The sequence below is a fragment of the Monodelphis domestica genome, chromosome 4, assembly GCF_027887165.1.
Source record: "Monodelphis domestica isolate mMonDom1 chromosome 4, mMonDom1.pri, whole genome shotgun sequence".
In the NCBI taxonomy this organism is placed as follows: Eukaryota; Metazoa; Chordata; class Mammalia; order Didelphimorphia; family Didelphidae; genus Monodelphis; species Monodelphis domestica.
Window position 1 is genome coordinate 83,128,403 of NC_077230.1, and position 24,294 is coordinate 83,152,696.

Here is a 24,294-nt window from a genome sequence, read left to right on the forward strand (position 1 = left end):
GAACTGTAGAGGGGCAGCTAGGTAGATCAGAGAATACTTCCTAGCTGTGTGTTCCTGGGCAAATTACTTAACCCTAATTGCCTAGCCCTTACCACTCTTCTGCCTTGAAACCAGTACTTAGTATTGGTTCTAAGATGGAAGGTCAAGGTTTAAAAAAAAAAGGTGACAACCAATGGAGTATTTGGGTTATCCACCTGCCATCGCTACTCAACACAGGAGAGCAATATTAAAACAGGGAGCAGACAAAGTGGTGTCTTCCCCTTAGTTAACATTCATTGGTAATTTTCTTTTTTTTTTTCAGTGTCATGGAGAAGGATTTGGCCCCCTTCCAAGGGGGCATCTCCAAAGAGGTGATGACCACTCTGGTTAGCCGGAAGCTAGGGACACACTATCAGATTATCAAGAATGAATTGTACAGGGAACACGATTGCATGTTCCCTGCAAGGTAAGAGACATGCAGAATATATTTAGCGTCTTCTTGTCTTGTTATAGATACACATTTTACGATAACCCAGGCTCGGCTCGGCTCTTGTCAGTGTCATAGCTAGTTCTGTGACTGTGCCCTTCCTTTCCTGAGACCTCAACAAGCTAGCTGTATTTCTGCCTGTTTCCTTCCATTCAGAAAACATATGCAGGAGAGGGCTGGGCAAAAAGAGTGAAGAAGAGTGATAGAGGATGATCAGTGGTGACCCATGGGGATAGCTGATGCTAAACCGACTTTCGGTATCAGGCCTGAGCTACTAGTGTACCATCAAGAGGCAAAGATGGCACCTGGGGTAGCTATAGGCGTCCCAGACTTGGAGTCAGGAAGACCTGGCTTCAGAGCTGCTCTCTTCCTAACTGTGTGACCCTGGGCAAGTCACTTAACTGGAATTGCCTTGCCCTTGTTCATCTAAGAGTTCTTACTAAGACAGAAAGTAAGGATTAAAAAAAGAAAGAGAAAAAAATATCCTAAGCTACAAACCAAAAAGCTTTCTCTTACATAGGAGTTTTTCCTTTTCAAAAAACCTTGAACATTTTCCAAAACTGCATAATAATCTTTCTTTAAGGCCTCTCTTTACCAAAAACCTATATCTCTTTTGCAGTATTGTGATATGAACTACTCTGCCATTTGTACGCTTAAAATTTTTCTTGCTATTTTTGAGAATCAGATGAAAGTAGAAATAAAGGTACAGAAATAAACGGACTTATTTGGAGAAAATTGCCCAGATATTTTAAACAGACAAGTCTTTAGCGGCAAGAGAGAATAATTGACCTTGGAGAAAATTTGAAAAGTGTCTTTTTTATGCTGGATATTATGTTTAGAATCACATACATTTCTCTCTCTATGTATCTGTATGTATGTTGTACACATATGTTGCACTTGTGCACATGGTATGTGTGTATGTGTCTGTGTTGAGAATGAGTCTCCCTATCTCCCCCGAGCTGAAAATGCAGCAGTCATTCGCAGGCCCCCTTCTGATCATCATGGAATCTTTGACCTGCTGTGTTTCTGACCTTAGCCAGCCTGGGCAGCTCCCTCTGCCATGCTCTCTGGATCTCCCTAGGATGATACTAGAATTGATACAGACACCCAGCCAGCTTTAGCCTGACTCTTGTCCCCAGGAGCAGGGACTGAAGGGGATTATAGCCGCATTAAGATGGAGAAGCCTATTTTAAATAATGAAGGGGCTATGAAAACAGAGATACCAATAGCATTTAGACATTTTTTGGAGCAAAAAATAGAAGTTTTCTGTATAAGAGGTTTCCAGGAAGAAGAGAGGTTTTAGATGCTGGAAACAAGTGTCGGACACAAATTATAGACACTGCAAATTTGCAATCATACCTACTATTCAGTCCTTAATGAACATTTTAAGTTTTTAAAGCCTCTTAACCATGTAAATCATAGGCCCAGGTAATGGTTTCAGTAAGAGTCAAAATATTTTGGTCCATTTCAAGGACATGAAAGGAAAAGATCATTATTGATTAAGGGCATTAAGGATTCTTCATGGTGAAGCTGGAATTTGACTTTAACCTTACAGGAAAAAAACGCAGCCTATATTAGGAGCTAGGCAACATGAATTCTAGTCCTGATTCTGTCCCTGGATTGATAGGTATGACCTTGGGCAAGTCTAATAAGTCAATAAACATTTATTAAGCACTTACCATATGCCAGGTACTGTGCTAAGCCTTGGGGAAAGACAATCCCTGTCCTTAAGGAGGTCACAGTCCAGGAAGGGAAACCACATGCAGAGCACTATGTACAAATAAGATATATACATGATAAATTGCAGATAATCAATAGAGGGAAGGGACTACTACTAACAGTAATGATTAACATTTATATAGTGCCTTAAGATTTGCAAAGCACTTTACAAAATATCCCAGTCCCCAATAGATAGAAGGAAAGAAAGAAGATTTTATTAAGTATTTCTATTTGCCAGGCTCTGTGCAAGGTACTTTATAAATATCATGTCATTTTATCCTCAACTACCCTATAAAGTAGGTCTATTATTATCTCCATTTAACCAAGAAGGAAACTGAGTCAGACAGAGGTTAAATGACTTGCCCAGGATCATATAGCTAGGAAGTGTCTGAGGCCATATTTGAACTCAGATCTTTCTGACTCTAGGCTCAGCTCTGTTCACTGCAATACCTAGCTGCCTCAGAGAGGGAGTAGAAAGGAAATGGTAGTCTAATGTGTATATTGAACTCTTCAGTCTCTCTGACTCCCAAGCTTCTCCCAACCTCAATCTCATCAATTGTCAAGGCCTCTGTATTTCTTTCTTTGATCCCCATATCTCTGTCACCATCCTACTTTAGGTCGTTATCCCCACTTTTCCTGGATAATTGCAAGTCTCCTAATTGGTCTTTATGCATCTGGTATCCGCTCTCTGTAAGCCCTCCTTCACAGCAAACAAATTAATAGTCTTAAAATTCAAGTCTGAACACATTATTCCCTTGGTCAAGAAGTTTTGTTGGCTTATTGTCCTTAGGATAAGATACAACCTACTTTATTTGACATTTCAAGCTCTTCACAGTTTGGAAGGTGGAATTTGAGGCAAGTCTCAGAGAAAAAGACTCTAGACATTCCAGACATTGCTCTTTCTCACATACTTCATGCTTCAGCCAAACTTCTCCTATTTGCTATTCCCTCAACATATTTCTTCTCTTGTCTCGACGCCTTTCATGTTTGCAAAATCTCCCTTTTTATCTCTACCTCTTGGAACCCTGAGCTCTCTTTAAAGTAAAGCTCAAATTAGTGTCTCCTTTTTTTTTAAACCCTTACCTTCCCTCTTGGAGTCAATACTGTGTATTGGCTCCAAGGCAGAAGAGAGGTAAGGGCTAGGCAATGGGGGTCAAGTGACTTGCCCAGGGTCACACAGCTGGGAAGTGTCTGAGGCCAGATTTGAACCCACGACCTCCCGTCTCTAGGCCTGGCTCAATCCACTGAGCTACCCAGCTGCCCCCTCAAGTTAGTGTCTCCTTAAAGAGACCTTTCCTGATTCCTCAGTTGTTAGCCCTCTTTGCCCTCCTCCATTTATTTTGTGTATAGTCTGTATGCATTTTTCTATGAACATGTGTCCCTCAATTGGATATAAGCTCTCTGAGAGCAGAGACTGCCTTTCTTTTGTATTTGTATTCCCTGTGTCTAACAAAGGGTTTAGCACCTAGTAGACAATAAGTGTTGTTGATTGATTACTGTGGATAATCTTTTTTTAAGAAGAATTTTTATTTAAAATTATGAAATATCTCAACTAAAAAGAATAGATTTTTTAAAATGAGCCAATAACCAAAAAGAATTTTAGAAAGCCTGTTACGGATATTCTTGAATGCTAGGCTAAAGAGAACAACGTGTAATATTTTGGAGGAGAAGTGATAGGATCATATCTGGGCCTAAGAAGATTCTGGCATTCAGACAATAATAATAATAGGTAGTATTTATATAGCATTTTAAGATTTACATAGGGATAATATGAATATACTTATAGCATCAAGTTTAAAAAGTCCAAATAAATCTGAGATTTTCTAATAGATGGTTTAATATCTCAGATTGCCTTAAAGTGGATTTCCATCTTGTTATGATTTATGTAAATTTGAGAAATTGTAATCATATAAGCTACACTTTAATAATTTTGAAAAAAATAATCCAGGGCATGGTGGGAGCTAAAGTAAATATTTAGAATTTTAAAGCAGAACAGAGATTTTGCTTAGTAATGAAACAGGTGCCTTTGCAAAGGAGTACCTAAAACTCAAAGAACTGAATTTCAAAGAGGGAAGAGAACAGAGCCCCTTTGAAGGGGCCCAGTTGAAAAATAGCATGTTTTATTTACTATGTTTTAACTTTACTGCTGCAATGTAGCTTTCAAGAGTTGTTCATTAGCTTTGTATAACATTCCTTTAATACACTCCATCCTGATGGAATTCCAGAATACATGGTTGGGGGTTGGGAGAATGAAAGAAACACAAACTAAATCTACCTTCATAAGGTCAGGCCTTATATATCTTAATTATTTTACTATACCTCTTACTTCCCAGCATACTACTTTACATTTTGTAAATGCTTAATTAGTGGTTGTTTAATGACTATATAGCCACATTTTTGAAATTAAGGAAATGCTAAAGGAGCCTAAATATGTTACTTTATGATAATAGCATTTGACTCATTAATTGATTTTAATATTGTCTTTGTTTAGAGGTTACATGTGATGGAAATTGGTGTGGGGTGGTCTGGAAAGGCTATCTAAACTAGAGTGAAGAGAAAACTTAACCAAAGAACCCCTTGAAAATTTCATGATTATGAAATTAAACTGGTGGCATTATATTACAGCTTGAAGCCAAACTTTTGGGTAAGGTAGAGCAGTAACAACTTGGGTTTCTAGGCATAATAATAAACAACAAAAATAATTCCCATTCCGTTGGCCTGTTGAGGTTACAGAGTACTTTCCCTCATGACAGCACTATGCAGAAATAGCACAAGTAGTTTCTCCATTTATAGAAGAGCAAACTGAGATTCAGAGTGGTTAATTAGCTTGCTGAGGTTTGTAAGATTAAAAATGAATATCCAGATACTCCAAGTATTATTTTTATAAGATTTAATAATAATAACTTGAAGCAAAGGAAGGAATAGCCTCAGAAAATCAGAAAGCTTCCCAGACCGCACTTCCAAGAGAGCCTCCAGAGAAATCAGAGAAATCTTCCAAAATGTAAGGATGTCAGAAAAAAGGTGCAGCTGGGTAAATGTAGTTCAGGTGTATTCAATTTGCACAGGTTGCACAGCTAGGAAGGGTCATCATTGAGATTTAGAAAGTTTAAACTAGAAAGTGCTTGAGAAATCATTAAATCCAGTTTACAAATAAGGAAATTGAGTCCCAGAGAAGTTAAGTGATTTGACAAAGGTGATAGAGAGAGATAATCAAAGAACTAGGACCGGAGCCCAGCCCTTCCTGTCGTATGTACCCCACGACTTATACATATATGTATGGCACTTTCCAAGGACACCTCAAAAGTGGCAGACTGCAAGAACCCCAGCTGGGGAGAAGGGCAAAAGCAGGAACAAAGGACCAGTATTTTAACAGGAATTCTTGTAATAGGTGAGCCAATTGATGAACAGTTTATTTAGCAGTCAGAAATAAATAACATACATAATTATATAAAGTGGAATAGGTCCTGCTTCCTGAAAATCAACCCTTCCAGCTTCCCAGCAACTGAGTATTATGAACATGCTTTTGCTCTTCCTCAAGAGACTAATAGGAACCCCACCTATGCCTAGGCAAAAGTGTTGCTAAGGTGATTTTTTAATTTTTATTCTTGGCAGGTGCAGTGGTGTGGAGCACTTTATTTTGCAAGTAATCAACCACCTTCCTGACATGGAGATGGTGATAAATGTTCGGGATTATCCCCAAGTTCCTAAGTGGATGGAACCTGCCATTCCAGTCTTTTCCTTCAGCAAGGTAAGAAAAAAGAATTTGCTGTGCCAGAAAAGCTGAAATCTAATAGGGAAATTTACTTGATGTTTATGATATGTTTTATCATTACTCTTACTATGATATAGGAAGAAGCACCGTTACTTAATTCTTCCATTTTTCTCCTTGCCTGAAGTTTACAATGTTTACTGGCTATTTTATGTTTATTGTCTGGAACAGTGATGGTGAACCTTTTAGAGAAGGAGTGCTGGGCCTTGCTCCACCCCCAGACCATGTGCCATGTCCCTCCCTACCATCTAGTGCCAGGCACACACCACCTCTTCCCTTACCCCACCCAGGGGAGGGAGAAAGTCTCCTATTGGGCTGCTGAGCAGAGGAGCAGGTAATGTGAAGAATGTCCCCAGTGAGTGTAGAGAAGGGGAGGGTAGCAGTTCCACCTGAGTCCCTCTGCCTTTCTAGTATCAAACTCTGGGACAGGGGAGAGGGTGGGAGGAAGGAAGAGTGATGGGGTACCCACAGAGAGTGCTCTGTGTGCTATCTTTGTTGCCCATCCTCTAGGTTTGTCATCACTGGTCTAGAACATGAATTAGAGGATTTTACCACATAAATGTAACTGTCACATTTATTGAGCCCCTGTGTTATGGTAGGAGCTAAATGGATTGTGTGTGCCATTATGGGAGAGAAGATGAGAAGAAGAATATTTTTTACTCTACTTACACAGGAGAATTGGGAAACTGAAATGTATACAATAAAAGTTTCATCGGAAACAAATCTAGAGAGTAACTAGATCTTCTTGAAAAAATGGAGAACTTCGCACATTTTTTTGTTGTTCAGTTATTTCAGTCTTGTTGGATTTTTTCTGATCCCATTTAAGGCTTTTGTGGCAGAGATTTTAGTGTGGCTTGCCATGTCCTTCTCCAGCTCATTTTACAGATGAGGAAACTGAGGCAGACAGGGTAAAATAACTTGCCCATGGTTACGCAGCTAGTGTTTGAGGCCAGATTTTGAATGTAACCTCCTGCAGTTACATATTAATATTTTCATGGGTGGACACCTGAGAAGGAAATTAGAAACCGAGGCAAAATGGTTAGATGAGAGAAAGAGAGATTGAGAGAGAGAGAGAGAGAAAGAGAGAGAGAGAGACAAGAGAGAGAGAGAGAGAGGAATAAAGACTCAGAGACAAGGAGTTAAAAAATATGGGCTCCATCGTGCATGCTCCTCTGATGGTATTGAGAGAGGGGGCTATACACGTGTCCCCAAACTTTTATTGGAGAATTTAGGAATGTAGAGTAGGAGGTAGCTAATGAACATGTGACATGGCATAGGATTTAAGATTGGCTCACTTGACAATCATGTAATCAAAGAGGAGGAGGTTAATCAAACATGTGACTTGGTAAGGAATGTGGTCTAACAAGATGGGAGCTAGGACCCTGTGGCAAATAATGTCCTGCTCAGGAATTCTTTTGTCCTTTGGACCAGATTTTAAAATATAATAATCAAAAGTAACATGACCATGAGTCTGGTATATGAACATATGAGACACAATATCAATACACCAACAATACTTTCAAGATGCTAATAGACCTGGTATGCTACATTGAAGATGCATTTTTCTGATTCCAAGCCTGCACCACCTGACCTCCCCAAATTTATTAAGCACCTAATCTGATTCTACCCTAATTTTAGGTTCTGAATTGTTAATTAGTCAACAGATATTTTTTGAACAGCTATATTAGACCCAGGGGGCAGGAGGGGATACAAAAGAAGTCTATATGACATAGATCTTGTCCTCAAGGCACTTCAGTGTATTTAGGAGATGAGAAACACTCATGAAGCTATTTAAAGCAAGTGTTTAGAGAAAGACCCCCCAGGTATTTTAAATGGAACCTGACAGCTCCTGAGTACATTGGTTATTATTATTATTATTATTGAATTATTTTCTTGAGTTGAAGAATCTCTAACAGTTTTATGTTCATCTTTTCCATTAGTATAACAGTAGTAATTTAAATTCATCTGTAGCCAGCTTTGCCATTTTGTTTCTAGACATCACAAAGCGGGGAACAAAATTTCTGGAACAAAGAAATACTTGAAAAAATGAAGACCTTGTTGGGAAACTTGTGAAAATGAATGTTTGGTTCTTGTCACTTCATCCTGAGATCGATTTAGAGTGATTTTTATGTTTCTGTTGAAGACTAATGAGTACCATGATATCATGTATCCTGCATGGACATTTTGGGAAGGGGGACCAGCTGTTTGGCCAATTTATCCTACGGGTCTCGGGCGATGGGATCTTTTAAGAGAAGATCTTGCAAGGTAAGATTTTCAGAGAATTATTTTCCTGCTTGTACCCATTTCTTTGCAGAACCTATAACTAAGAAGACAAAAATGAATAATTTAGAAAGAAGCCATAATAGATGTCTCAAACTGAGGAGGTTTGTCCAAAGGCATCATTTATTTGTATGTAACATGACTTGGGTCTTTATACTACTTTGCTAATATATCAAAATTCCAGCACTTATTGCACATTTGGCCATATTTTAGAGCATAATGAAATTTATAGTATTTATTTTTATCTAACTACTTTTGTTAACTTTTGTTTTTAATTTATAAACACATTTTATTCCAACACAACAAAAACATCACTCAATCTCCTTAGAAAGTTCATTCCATGAAAAGTTCTTGGTTTCTCTGTTATTAACAGGAAGAATGCCTTTAATTCTGATAGTATGGTAGGAATGTTGTTGCATTTGACCAGAATTTTGTTGCCTTTTTAGGCTATTTACCTTGTTACAGTCATTGTGGATGCTGTTCTTTTGACTCTGCTTTTTTAACATTGTATCACTTCATATCACCCTTTCCAGATTGCTCTGACTTTTTTTATAGTTATCTGCAGTGTAGCAATAATAGTTTATTACATTCTCAAGCCACAATTTGTTCAACTATTTTCAAATTGTTACTTTTTTTGAGAAAGGTAAAAAACTGTATTTTGTAATGTGGAAATAGAGTAGGTTGATGGTACTTTTTGGAAACTCAGTAAAGCAAGAATGAGTCAATTTATGCCTTATGACCCTATATTCAATTCAATTCAATAAACATTGTTAATCATGTACTGTTTGCAGAGCAATGAAGTGTATGCAGAGTATGAAAGGTACCATGAGAGAGAAAGCATATTAGATGAGAAGGTCTCTGCCCTTGTGAAATTTACATTCTAGTGCCTCTTTCCTATGTGTCTACAAATGTGTTTAGGTCTTTTCAGTTCCAAAAATCAAATAAGCAAACCACAAAAAAACCTTCTCTTGTACCCTTCACCCCTTCCAGTTATTGTCCAATTTATCTACCTTCCTTTGCTACAAAATTTCACAAGAAAGTTATCTATACTCAATGTCTCTATTTCCTTATCACTTTTTTTTCCCTATTCTTCTCTCTATCTTGAAAACTAAATTATGGATGAACTATTTCTCGCACCCTAATACCATATCCAATGACTCTTAAAATTCTTTGTTCTCTTTAACTTATCTATCCCTTCCATAAGCATATGGTATTTTACATGGCATTTTCACATCTTTTAAAACCAATAGTTGTTTTAAAATTACTTATTTTTAAATTTTGATTATTTGTAAACTAAAAAGTTGAATAGAGTTAATACCTTTTTAAGTATTTATAAGTATTTATATTCCTTTATAAGTATTTAACCTGCTTTATAATTCTTTAAAATAAGTATTTTTTTTGTCCCTTACCTTTCTGTCTTAGTATCAATTCTAAGAGCAGCAAGGACCAGGCAGTTGGGGTTAAGTGACTTGTCCAAGGTCACACAGATAGGAAATATCTGAGGTCAGATTTGAACTGAGGTTCTCCTGACTCCATGCCTGGCAATTCTATCCACTGTCTCTCATTTTTATTTATTTTGTTAAATATTTTCCAAATATATGTAAATTTATTTAAAATTTTGAGTTCTAAATTCTCTCTGTCCTTCCCCCCCAGGAGAAGGCAAGCAATATGATATTAATTATACATGTGAGATCATACAAAACATTTCCATATTGGCCATGTTGTATAAGAAAACACACAAACCCCCCCAAGAAAAAAGTGTTCTTCAGTGTGCATGAAGAGATCATCAGTTCTCTCCCTGGCATAGGATAGCATTTTTTATCCTCAGTCCTTTGCAATTTTCTCGGATCATTGTCTCAATCAGTGTAGCTAAGTCTTTCACAGTTGACCATCATGCATTATTGCTGTTGCTATGTCTCCTGGTTCTGTTTACTTTACTCTGCATCAATTTACAGACATCTTTCCAGGTTTTTCTGAAACCATCCTACTCATCATTTCTTAATTGTTTTATAATTTTAGAGGCATGTAATTGCCAAAAGTTTTTGTTGTCCAGAAAGAAGTGATACAAAATGCTGAGACCGTGTTACAAGGGAATCACTTTAAAAGACTGATATATATTAATTTAAGGTCGCCAAGGAATCAGCCATGTAATTCCTAAATGAAAAACTCAAGTCAGCCGTCAGCCTTTTTTGGAGTTTAATTACAATAGGAGCAAGAAAGGAATTAGAGATATATAGAGAGAGAGAAAGGGGAGAGAAGGGAATAGGGCTTAAATACCCCTTCTGTTTCGGCTGGGCCAAAAGGCCCAAGCCCTTAGATAGCTGGGGCAAAGAAAAGAGATCAGTCCCTATTACTCACGTGTCCAAAATGGAGAAACAGTCTCAGAGGCCCCCACCTTCAGCTTCCTTCAGAGCAAGCTTCCTCAGAGCCCAGGAACCACCGACCAAAAACTCAACCACCTCTTCATCGAGTCTCCAGACCCTCCTATCTTTAAGGAAACCATCCAAGTTGCCTCCCCTCAGTCCTCACATCTACCAATCACTCTTCATCAATTTCCCTGTCAATGGAGGCTCTCGCTTAACCCAGGACCACCCATAGGTTTCTGGCTTTTGCACATGTCTGTTGAAGGTCATATTTTTCAAATGATTAAATCTTTACTCTTTTGTTACAGCCCTTTCTAAATCCTGTTAACTTGAGTATGGTAGAGATTGGAATAATTAAATTTTGATCTAGGCTGCAGCCCTTACTCAATCCTATTAGGACTGAATAGGGTGGAGATTTATTCCAAGTATCTCCATTGTATCAATTCTAAAATCAATCAAGACTCAAAGAAATTCCTGTTCTATGCTTAAGCATAGGTCAAAGTCCTTTCCATTGTTCAGCAAAAGGTTTTCTGTCCTAAAGTAATCTTAAGAAGGGAAGAGAAGGAACCTCCCATGCCAATGGAGTTCCCATTCCAATATACTATCAGTAAGAAATTTTCCAAGTATGAAATATCCCAATGGTGAAATTTCCAACATTTATAAGTCTAAGGAATTTTGAGGTTTACAATCCCCCCTGATGATCATTGGGAGACTAGTCTCCCCATTGATCATTTAACATAATCATTTTGTAGTTCTAAATTCACTTCTAACTAAAGATATACACAATATTCAATTTTCTAAGAGAAATTAGAATAGTGAGAGAGGAAATAGAAAAGAAAAGAAAGCAAAACCAATGTTTGCTAGGCGCATTGACAGAAAGCCAAATTAGGGGCAGTCCCTTTTGGCATAAATGTTACAATAAATGTTCAATCAAAAGTTCAGTCCAATCAATCACATCCAAAGTTCATTCTTGATCTTCTTGATGAAGTGTAGGTTTTCAGCATCTTTCTGCAACAGTTCATTCTCTGGATATAAAAGTTTCAAGCTTCTTTCTTGAAGATCTTTTCTCGAACAAAATCAAAATCTTTGAAATTTTTATAAAAGTAAAATCTTAAACAAAAGTCTTGGATTTTTATAAAAATAAAATCTCAAACAAAAAAAATTCAAAAATTCTTAGATTTTAAATTAAAATACAATCCCCCCTGAAGTAAGTATTTAAAAAAAAATATCAAGTTTAGCTCAGAATGCAATGTTCAGTTATGGGGGTGTATGTGTCAATTATCAAAAGAATAGAAAAATAATCAAAAACATAAGAAAAATTCAAAATAGACCTTGTATAGGTCCAGTTTAAAGTAATTTCTATCCCACAAGTATGTAGGACAGAATGCAGTAATATTTCACTTAGCCATTTGTAGCCAAGACTACAGGAAGTTGCCATAATATAAGAAGAAAAGAATTAGAATTCTATTTTGATGGGGAAATGTCATTCCCTTGTCTGATTTTTCCTCCTTCAGAGATATAGGGAGCCAGCATGATAGTCAAGCTTTGTACTTGTTTGAGTATTTCGAAAAGAGTGTAGATACAAGGAAGTCCTACGACTTAAACATAAGTTAAGCGTCGCAACCTCGAGTCTCACTTTAATATTTCTTGTGTGCTCTATTGGCACTATTCAGGTTTAGTCTGTGCTCCTTGTTTTTATCCCTTTTCCTGGAATCAGACACAAACATTAATCACAGTCCTATAATATTTTATCAATAAATGGCAGGTTCCCATAGTTTAAAGCTTTTAGGCATATATTGATATTATAGCAAGAGTATATATATTAACTTGTATTACTGCAGGGAAAAAATATTAATATTAATTATGTGTACCTTCAGTACAAAAAATGAGAAAAAAAAATCAAATATTCTGATAAAAAATAAAAGAAAAGAAATAAGAAAAAATAAGAAAAAAATCAGTAATTCAATATATTCTTGAAAAAAAACCAGCATCCATTTGTCTATGGATTATTATCTCCAATTCATATGATAAGATAGAGTCACAATTCATATGATAGGATAGAGTCAATCAGTCTCAGCAGAAGATGCTTTCTTCACATGTGAGCAGTGAATCCAAGAGTCTCTTTCTCCAATCTTTATAGATGTTGGAGTAGTTAATAATATTTGGAATGGTCCTTCCCAGGAAGGTTCAGTTGCTCCAGTTCGCTTGAAATTCTTGATATAAACTTTATCTCCTGGGTTCAGGTCATGCAGAGAAAAGTCTAATGGTCCAGCTTGTACTGCAGCTCCGGATTCATGAAGTTCACGTAGTTTGTGCTGTAACTCCTGTATATAGGAAGCAATAGTAATATCTCCCCCTAATAGCGATGTATAAGCCGGGGAGAAAGGCTTAGCCTGTATAGGCGGATGTCCAAAAAGCATCTCAAATGGTGAAATATGTAAGTCTCCTCTAGGCCTGCTTCTAAGATAAAATAGGGCCAGAGGGAGAATTTCAGGCCATTTTAAATGGGTCTCAGTGCATAATTTGCCAATCATAGTCTTAAGTTCTTTATTCATCCTCTCCACTTGGCCTGAGCTCTGGGGGTGATATGGAACATGGAATTTTGGAGTTATCCCCAAGCAAGAATATATTTGATTTAAGACAGAATCGGTAAAATGACTCCCTCTATCGGAGTCAATACGTGCTGGTAGGCCAAAACGAGGAATAATTTCTTTTAAAAGTATCTTTGCAACAAAATCTGCTGTGGCTCGGGTCGTAGGAAATGCTTCTGGCCATCTGGTTAGTTGATCTACAATTACTAGACAAAATTTATAACGTCCAGCTTTTGGCATTGTAATGAAATCTATCTGTAGATGTTCAAAAGGTGTGTAAGCCAGAGGTCGTCCCCCAAAGGCTTTTCCACGATATGCATGTTGGTTATATGCCTGGCAAATAGGGCAGGCTGAACATACTTTAGAGGCTACAGTAGTTATACCAGGGGCTATCCATACTCTCTTGACAGAGTCCACGATGCCCTGGGTGCCAAAATGACCATTTTTATGAATAGATTGGCAAATTTGGTTATAGAAACTTCTAGGGAGCAGGGGTTTTCCTTCAGGTGACACCCATACTCCATTAATTTGTTTTGCTTTAAATTTTTGTTTCCATTTTTCCACTTCCTTTTCATTATAGGAGAGTGATAAATTTAAATTATCAGTGGTTGTTAATGTTAAAATTAATCCAGGTCCTTCTATGGCTGCTAGTTTTGCAGCAGCATCTGCTCGGTTATTTCCTCTAGAGACAGGGTCAGAGCCACCTGTATGGGCAGAGCAATGAACTACAGCTAGGGCTTTAGGCAGTTTGAGAGCAGAAAGAACTTCATTAATAATTTCTGCATTAGCTATGGATTTTCCAGCTGAGGTTAAAAATCCTCTTTGGAGCCATAGCATCCCGACTGAGTGACAAATGCCGAAAGCATATCTAGAATCCGTATAAATTGTTGCCTTTTTATCCTTGGCAATTATACAAGCTTGTTTTAGAGCTATGAGTTCTGCTCCTTGAGCGCTAATGTTAGAAGGTAGTGAAGCTGACCATTCAGTGGCAAATTCTGAGACTACGGCAGCTCCAGTGTAACGTATGCCATCCCTCATAAAAGAGGAACCATCGGTAAATAAAATCAGATCTGCATTGTCTAAGGGAGTGTCCAAGAGATTATCTCGAGGCTTTTCTGCCATGGACACTAATGTTTCGCAGTTATGTAGTGGTTCTCCTGAAGTAGGTAAATCTGGAAGCAAGGTGGCAGGGTTAAGAGTTGAACAGCGTTTCAAGGTAATATTTTCACTATTTAATAAGGTTATTTCATACCTTGTAATTCTCTGATCCGAGAATGCCTGTGTTCTATGTTTTACCAATAATGCTTCAATCTCATGTGGGCACATTATTGTTAATGGACATCCCAATACTAAATCAACGGTTTTTGTTACTAGTAAGGCTGTAGCAGCTACTCCTCTAAGGCATGGTGGTGCTCCTGCTGCTACTGGGTCTAGTTGGGCAGAATAATAAGCAATTGGGCGCTGAGAAGGTCCCAAAGTCTGAGTTAACACACCAGAGGCTACTCCTCTTCGCTCATGCACATATAAAGTAAATGGCTTGTTGTAATCTGGGATGCCTAGAGCAGGGGCAGACATGATAGCCTTTTTCAGATCTGTTAGAGCTGACAAGTGTTCAGGCTCTAATTTGAGGGGTTCAGGAACCGAATCCTTTGTTAATGCTATAAGGGGTTTAGTGATTTCCCCATAGCAAGGAATCCATTGTCTACAAAACCCTGTTGCTCCTAAAATTGCTCTCAGCTGTTTCTTAGTGGTAGGAGCACTCAATTTTTGAATGTTCTCAATTCGTTTTGGAGAAATATAACGAGCACCCGCAGTCAAGATGAATCCCAAATATTCTACTTTTTGGAGACACCATTGAACTTTATCCTTAGAGATTTTATGTCCTCTTTTGTGCAATTCCAAAAGAAGGTGTTTGCTATCTTCTTGACATGTTTCTGCATCTGTTGAAGCCAAGAGTAGATCATCTACATATTTGATTAATTTGCTATTTTTAAATGTTATATTGTCTGTGTCTTGGCTCAAAATTTGCTCAAATAAGCTCGGACTTTCGACATAACCCTGTGGCAGCCGACACCAGGTATATTGTGAGCCCTTCCAGGTGAAAGCAAAAATATGCCTGGAGTTTTCATGTATTGGTATGGAAAAGAAAGCTGAACACAAGTCTACTACTGTAAAGTATGTAGCTGTGCTAGGAATAGATGAAATAATAGTATGTATGTTAGAAACTACGGAGTGTCTCTTTATAACGTGATTATTCACTGCCCTTAGATCCTGTACGAATCTATAGATGTGTTTGCCATCGGGTCCTTTTTTTGGTTTTTTAATTGGCAGGATGGGCGTGTTGTATTCAGATTTGCAAGGGATTATTATTCCCTGTTCTATTAATGAGTTAATAACTGGTGTAATACCCTCAATTGCCTCCTTTGAGAGGGGATACTGAGGGATAGAAGGAGGTGGGCTAGATTTAGTTTTTATCTGCACAGGAACAGCAGATTTAAGTAAGCCTACATCAGAAGAAGATGTGGCCCAAAGAGACTCTGGTATATCTTTAGGTATTTCAAAAATGGAAGGTTCTTTTGCCTCCTGGTTTTCAGAGAGAAGTACAGGGAGTAAATTTAAAGATTCCTCTGGTACTTCTAATGATAATGAGCCATCTGGGGAGCAGGTTATTGTGGCTCTGAGTTTGCATAGAAGGTCCCTCCCCAGCAAATTTAAAGGGGAGTCAGGCATCAAAAGGAAGGAGTGTTGTACCTCTAGGGGTCCTACAGACACCATTCTAGGAGGAAGTCTTTTAACTCTTTGGGTTATTCCTGATACTCCCATTACATTCTCTGAGCCAATAGAATAACATTGTAAATCAGGTGTTCTCTTTAATACAGACCAGGAAGCTCCGGTGTCTAATAGACAATCATAATAGGTGTTACCCACTTTTAAGGTAACATGGGGTTCATTAGTATGGGGAGGGCAGTGGATAGGGACAACGGGTAGTAGGACATCAGGGTCTGGGAAATCAAAGGTTGTATCCTCTGATTCCTGTGCCCCAGCCCCCCCCCGGGCACCATCATTGTGTTTGGGATATTCCTTGGGCACCCCCCTGAAGGGCACCTCTCTGAGGGTCATTAGTACCTCGAGTAATTTTTGGACGAGCGCCATTTCTCATATATTGTTGAGTATTATCATTAAAATTTTCTTCAATTTGAGCATTGTCATTAAATTCCCAATTCCTATTTCTATAATTCTGGTTTCTAAAGCTCTTATTTCTATATTCATTATAGTTATTTCCATAGTCATTATTATAATTTCTAGAATTTTGGTTTCTATAACCATTATCATAATTTCTATAGTTATTATTTCTAAAACCATTATTAAACTGTGTATTCCTTCCAAACATCTTAAGAAAGGTTCTACATTCCATCATTTTGTGGCCCTTCTTCTCACAGAAGTGGCAAGTAATGGATTGATAATTGGATTTCTGGAGAGAGGCAATTGTCGTTGGTTCATTATCATGCCCACTTTCTAATTTAGTTATCCTATCTATTACACATCTCATTTTTTTCTTCATTTCCTCCATGTCATCATTATTCTCTTTCTCCTTTTCTTCGTTTCCCTTAAAAACATATATAGCTGTTTTTCGCAATTCTTCAAGGTCCATATCTGACCATCTTGGGCATTGTGTTTTAAAATAATTTTTAATTACTTTGCAAGAATTGTTTACAAATATTCTTCTAACTTGTCTTAAACTATTCTCTTTATTTAAGTCCCAATCTAAGTATCTGTCCCCAAACTCGATAATTCTGTCCATAAATCTGGAGGGTGTTTCGTTTTCCTTTTGCTTAATTTTTTCCAGTTCCATCCACTTATCTGTACTGTCCGCACATTCCTTCATGGCCGTGAGGATGGCCTCTCTACAACGGTATAGTTGTAGATAGTCCTCAGGATTATTATAGTCCCATTCGGGATCCTGAGATGGCCAATGTGCTGCATTACGCCCCCGGGTTTTGTTGACATGAGCAATTATTTTATTTTTTTCACGTTCACTTAAAAAAGCCTGTAGTAAGCTCTCAACGTCCTTGTAAGACGGATTATATTGAAAAAATATGTCTCCCATCTTTTTTGTTACTAGAAAAGGATCTTGTTCATATGTGGGGATATTTCGTGTAAATTCATTTATTTCTTGGGGAGTAAACGGTATCCTATGTCTTAAAGTCACCACATCCCCATTTCGTCCTATTTCAGGTACTTCTCTTAGAGGAAACAGGCCTCTAGTTGAATTTTGCACCTGTGGGTCAGTTTGACAAGGACAGGTTTCTCTAGGAGGACAAGATCTCCCTTGCATTGGAATTTGGTTTTCTGTAGGAGAAGGAACATGAGAAGCTGGGATTGCAGGGGAAGGGTTTTGGGGATTAAATTCAGACAAGATTTGCACTGCACGAGAGAAGCAGTCTGTTAACTGGGCTATAGGGAAGGTGTTTTCCATCTCTATTTCAGGGAAGGAAATTTCCTCATTCAAAGGTTCAGAAACAGGTCTGTTTCTGGTAGAGTGGGTGTTTGCCCATTGATCCTGTAAGAAACATTTTAGATCTTCTAATTGGGCTTGCATTTTTTCCTCAATTTTTCCTATTTTATCTTCCATATCTCCCATTTTATCCTCAATATTTCCTATTTTATTCTCAATATTTCCTATTTTATCCTCAAGTTTTTCTATTTTATTCTCAATATTTCCTATTTTATCCTCAATTTTTTCTATTGTATCCTCAATTTTTTCTATTGTATCCTCAATTTTTTCTATTTTATCCTCAACATTTTCTATTTTATCCTCAATATTTTCTATTTTATCCTCATTTTGTTTTATTTTATCCTCATTTTGTTTTATTTTATCCTCATTTTGTTTTATTTTATCCTCATTTTGTTTTATTTTATCCTCAATATTTTTTATTTTTTCATCTCTAAATATAGTATTGAGGAGTACAAAAATGACAGTACCTATTAATATAAAAATTTGGAGGTATCCTTCATTCCTCAATGCCCCTACTTCTTCAGCTGCCATATAATTGTCAAAGAATGTAGTACTCATTTTTATATGTATATTTTGTAATTTCACAAAACACGTGGGGAGCAGGGCAAAGCAACAAACTTTCCACAGGGTTTTTTTTTTTTTTTAATCCAGGAAGTTGTTCCTTAAGGGAAAGGATATTTAGAAACAGTTCTTCCAGCCAGGACTTTAGAGTCCTGTTGCTGAGATTTAAAAACAGCTGTTTTCTGTCTATCAGAGTCACACAGCTGGGAAGTATCTGAGGTCCTATTTGAACCCAGGACCTTCTGCCTCTAGGGCTGGCTCTCAATCCGCTGAGCTACCCAGCTGTCCCTTAAGATTAAAGGGAAGAAAAAGAAAAAACTGCTGATTCCAATTTAACTTAAGGAGAAAAGAGAAAAAGTTTTTTATACTCACGTGTTCTAGCAGCTGTGTCTTTAAGCCAAGTTTTTTTTGTTAAAAAAAAAAAAGAACTAAGTGGTGAAACAGTATAGTAAAAAGGCAAGGAAAAAGTTTTATTGAGAGGATTCTTTAGACTCCCGTGTGGTCAGCCACAATGTTACAAGGGAATCACTTTAAAAGACTGATATATATTAATTTAAGGTCGCCAAGGAATCAGCCATGTAATTCCTAAATGAAAAACTCAAGTCAGCCGTCAGCCTTTTTTGGAGTTTAATTACAATAGGAGCAAGAAAGGAATTAGAGATATATAGAGAGAGAGAAAGGGGAGAGAAGGGAATAGGGCTTAAATACCCCTTCTGTTTCGGCTGGGCCAAAAGGCCCAAGCCCTTAGATAGCTGGGGCAAAGAAAAGAGATCAGTCCCTATTACTCACGTGTCCAAAATGGAGAAACAGTCTCAGAGGCCCCCACCTTCAGCTTCCTTCAGAGCAAGCTTCCTCAGAGCCCAGGAACCACCGACCAAAAACTCAACCACCTCTTCATCGAGTCTCCAGACCCTCCTATCTTTAAGGAAACCATCCAAGTTGCCTCCCCTCAGTCCTCACATCTACCAATCACTCTTCATCAATTTCCCTGTCAATGGAGGCTCTCGCTTAACCCAGGACCGCCCATAGGTTTCTGGCTTTTGCACATGTCTGTTGAAGGTCATATTTTTCAAATGATTAAATCTTTACTCTTTTGTTACAGCCCTTTCTAAATCCTGTTAACTTGAGTATGGTAGAGATTGGAATAATTAAATTTTGATCTAGGCTGCAGCCCTTACTCAATCCTATTAGGACTGAATAGGGTGGAGATTTATTCCAAGTATCTCCATTGTATCAATTCTAAAATCAATCAAGACTCAAAGAAATTCCTGTTCTATGCTTAAGCATAGGTCAAAGTCCTTTCCATTGTTCAGCAAAAGGTTTTCTGTCCTAAAGTAATCTTAAGAAGGGAAGAGAAGGAACCTCCCATGCCAATGGAGTTCCCATTCCAATATACTATCAGTAAGAAATTTTCCAAGTATGAAATATCCCAATGGTGAAATTTCCAACATTTATAAGTCTAAGGAATTTTGAGGTTTACAACCGGGAAACAATGAGAGGAAAGGCCTATTAGAAGAAGTACGCAGAGTGTGTATGGGTGGTGGGAGAGACAAGTGGTTTCATTTGATCATAGCATAGAGTATGTGAAGAAGAGTATGCTACAAAGCTGGAAAGGTAGGATGATACCAAATAATGGAGGGCATTGAATGCTGGAGGAAAAGATCCCGGCTTTACTCAGTAGTGCCATTGAAGGGGGGAGGGACATAGCTATTTCTGACCAGCATGTACATATTTTAGGTCTGCAGAGAAGTGGCCGTGGGAAAGGAAAATATCCAGAGGATACTTCAGGGGGTCCAGGTGAGTATGCCTTTTGGCATCCAAGAGAGTCTCCCAAGTTATGTCATGGAATAATGCAACTTTAAGGAAGATATAAAAAAATGTCCATAGACATTGTAAATTCAAGGTAAATTCAAACTTTGCAAGAAATAAACAAAAAAATTGAATGTTAGAACTGGTCGAGAGAATATGTAGTCCAACCCCCTCAGATTTTCCTAATTCCAGACCTGGCACTATATAGCACTATTTTGCTGCTTAAACTAAATACAAGAAGATGAAATATAAGGAAAATTTTTAAATTTTACACTTGGATTACAAATTCAGTTTCTCAAGGACAAGGAAAAGTAGAAAGAAGGCCTTTCTGGGCAGCAATTTGAGTAAAAGAAATCCAGGAGGCTATACTATAATTTATTGACTTGTTGAATTAAAAAATGACCTGGCAACCAAAAAAGCTGACGTGCTTTTGTACTAGATGAAGGGAGCCACTAGGTTTAAAATGAATGAGGTAAAAGTCCCTTCGTATTATACCCTGGACAAGCCACTCTTGTAATAGTATTGTGTTCCATTTTGGATGCTACATTGTGGGAAAAACATTGACAAAACTGGAGCACAGAGAAGGGCAATCAGGCTGGTCAGGGCATTTTAGAGATCCCATGAACGCTGTTGGGAGGAACTAAGTATATTTCATCTGAAGATGAGAAGTTTATTCTGTAGCAGAGAGACTAGACTTGATTTTTTGCCCCTGTTGACAGAACTAGGAATAGTGAATGAGCATTGCAGAGAAATAGTCTTCAGCTACAAAAAAGGAAGAATTTATTTACAGTTATTTGTTGTTGTTGAGTCATTTCAGTCATGTCCAACTCTTTAAGACCCTATTTGGGGTTTTCTTGGCAGAGATACTGGGATGGTTTGCTATTTCCTTGTATAGATGTGAAAACTGAGGTAAACAGGGTTAAGTGACTTGTCCAAGATCATACAGCTAGTAAGTATCTGAAGCTGGATTTGAACTCCTGAAGATATCTTCCTAATGCTAGGCCTAGCACTCTATCCACTACACTACCTCCCCTCGAATATACTTTATAAAAAGTGGGATGAACTGCCTTAGAAAGAGATTTTTTTGTGACTGAAAATTTTCAAGCTGAGCTAAGACAAGGACTTGTTAGAGATGTCATAGAGATTATTCTCCTGTTAATTTATGGGTATATTAGGTATTTCTTACTCTGAGATTCAGTCAAGTATAACAAAGGTACTATACAGATTTGTAAACCATAAAATGTCGGGAGCTGAAGGGAACCTAAGAGATAATCTAATATAATTTCATTATTTTTCATATGAGACAACTGAAGCTCAGAGAGGATATAAATCTTGTACAATTAGTAATTTGTTATGTAATTAGTGGCAGAAATTAGACTAACACTAATTCGGAGAAATGAATGTTTTCTTCTTTGTATCTATCTCTGGTACCTAGCACACTGCCTGATAGTAGTAGAGACTTATAAGTGCTTATCGATTCTACCAAATAGGAATTTCATATCTGGATAGATGAGGCAACCATGTAGCTTTTACAGAAGTCCATTGGCAATAGCATGTTACTTTTTATCCTCATGTTCAGCATATGAGCAAGAGGGAAAAAGACTTTTTAGTACTCCTTGAATTTAACAGCTAATATCACAGGAATAGTGAGTTTTTTTCCCTTTGGAAACTAGATTTTTAAAAAAATGTTTAAGAAATAAAATTAATTAAAATTAAACTGTTTCCTCATCTGTAAAATAAGGATAACCATGCTTACAGTACTTTCCCTGATATGAAATTCAAATAAGATGAGTAATTATATTATTAATAATAATAACTAATGTTTATAAATCTTTAAGGTTTGCAGAGCATTTTATATATATTATCTCTTTTGATCCTCACAATAACTCTGGATCCTCACAATAACTCTGGATCCTCATATATATGTATATGTAGTTTGAAAACTCTAAATTGCTTAAATAAATGTCATTTTTAAAAAATTACTCTTTAGTAGTCATTAGTGAGAATTTCAAAGGACATTATATGATCTGTTTCTTTTATAGGACAAGTCCAGAGAGAGATCCTCTAATTCTTCTATCTCGGGAAAACCCAGGACTTGTTGATGCAGAGTACACTAAGAATCAGGCCTGGAAATCTGAGAAAGTAATTATTGACAGATTCATTGCAATGGGTGTTGTTCTTTGCATGGAATTTCAAGCTAGATTTTCTTCGGATGATAGGGTGAAAATGAAGGCCATTCAAAATATTAGTAATTTCCAATTCAGAGATAATTTTTTTGGTTAATATTGCAAGTTAAATCAGCATTGTTCCTGGTCGTTTTTATGATGGAATGAAAGTGTGTGCTCTATACATGCATTCATTTATCAAAGTGATGCTGATATTCTCTGCCAGGAAAGCTTCTAGTTCCCTGGAGGAACTCTAGCTAGTATGTGACAGGTGAATGGAATTGGGAAGACCTATATGAACCAATGTAAAGTGAAGTGAGCAGGAGAGTACTGTAATTACACCATTATAAAGAAATGCAACAACATTTTTGAAAGGCTTAGGAACTCTGATCAATAGAATGATCAACCAAGATTCCAAATGATTCAATGCAAGTCATCTCCAAACAAGGAGGCTATACTATAATTGAAATTATTTCTCTTTTCCAAGTAACTCAGAATTCATTTGGAAGAATAAAGGTCTAGAAGCTCAAGGAAAATAATGGGGGTGGAGGGGTGGGGAAGCAAGTCTAAGGGGACATAATATTACCAAAGTACAAATTATAAAGAAGACTTATCAAAACTGACATTGGTTATAAAACTGAAAAGTAGATGGCTGGTATAGATTATCTAAGCAACAACCAGTATTAATTGAAAACAGTAGTTCAGTATTTGACAAAGCTGAGGATATAAAAATCATAGAGAAAGGGTCACTTTGTACAAGAACTTGTAGAAAACCCAGGAGGGGGCAGTTTGGTAGAACTTTCATTTGAACCAATATTCAAAGCTTAAAATGGATATATAATGAGTAATTAAATAGTAATTACATAGCTCTTTAAGGTTTGCAAAGCACTTTAAAAATATGATCTCATTTGAACCTTACAATAACCCTGTGAATATAAGAGATCCTCTGATTAAAAAAGAATGAGGAGGTACCTTTTCCCCTCTAACATTCTTAGCTAAAATAGACCATTTTAATTATGTAAAATTAAAAGGCTTTTGCATTAATTGAAAAGAGAGAGAGAGAAAAGAAAGAGAATAAGAGGAGATTGCATGCTCATATTGGGATTGTTTATGGAAGCACTTTTTACATTGGGGGGGTGGTCTAAAAAGTTCAAGGTTCAAGTGACTCATTCTTATTCACATACTTAGAGGTGACATGACCTTTAGTAATAATCAGGTTCCTAAAATTGATAGATAAAACAATCCCCACTTACTCATTTTTGATGGAAGAAATACCTGGTAAGATAATTGATATGAATCACCTGTGTGAATCTCATCTTCTGCATGAGTAAATCCACCCTCAAGGCCAAATTATAAATTCATATGGTTGTTTGGTAAGCAAAAGGAGATGGATGCAAATAAGACAATTTATTTAATAGAAACAGCACTGGGCCTAGTCCAGTGGTTCTTCCCCATTTTTGTGTCATAAACCTCATTTGCAGTCAGGTACAGCCTATGACCCCTTCTCAGAATCATGTTTATAAATGCATAGGATTACAAAGGAAGCCAGTTATATTGAAGTACAAATGTAGCATTTTCTGTATTCAAACTTACTGATCCCCTGAAATCTATCTGTGGATCCCAGGTTAAGAATAGCTAATCTGGTCAGAAAAACTTAGTTTTGATTTCCCTTATTAGCATGGGCAAGCAATCTTTTTGGAATTGTTTTTTCATTTGTAAAATGGTTATACTAGTACCTATCTTAGCTACCTACCTGCCTTCCTTGCTTTCAAAGTTGTCATGAAAAAAGAGTTTTGTAAACCATAAAGCATTATCTATATCTATATTTGTATCTATATACTTATATACATATGACCTATATATTTTTTTTAGAATTAGGGAAGAATTAGGGAAGCAACTAGGTAGCATGGGCCTGGAGTTGGGAGGACTTGGATTCAGATCTTATCAGACACTTCCTAGTTGTGTGACTGGGCAACTCATTTAACCTCATTTGCCCAGCTCTTACTGCTCTTCTGTTTTAGAATTGATATTTAAGACATCAGGGAAGGGTTTTAA

The 24,294-nt window shown here is 37.1% G+C and overlaps 1 protein-coding gene across 2 annotated transcripts in view; it reads left to right on the forward strand.

Moving 5' to 3' along the window:
• The window catches only part of POGLUT1 (protein O-glucosyltransferase 1), a 51,075-nt gene that overhangs the window by 19,994 nt on the left and 6,787 nt on the right, over positions 1-24,294 (forward strand). For both annotated transcript variants that reach the window (XM_016433480.2, XM_001370062.5), the window contains exons 3-7: positions 302-445; positions 5,798-5,933; positions 8,098-8,219; positions 20,003-20,062; positions 22,117-22,216. In XM_016433480.2, the coding sequence (XP_016288966.2) occupies positions 302-445; positions 5,798-5,933; positions 8,098-8,219; positions 20,003-20,062; positions 22,117-22,216 (562 nt within the window). The remainder of the gene's footprint in view (positions 1-301; positions 446-5,797; positions 5,934-8,097; positions 8,220-20,002; positions 20,063-22,116; positions 22,217-24,294) is intronic.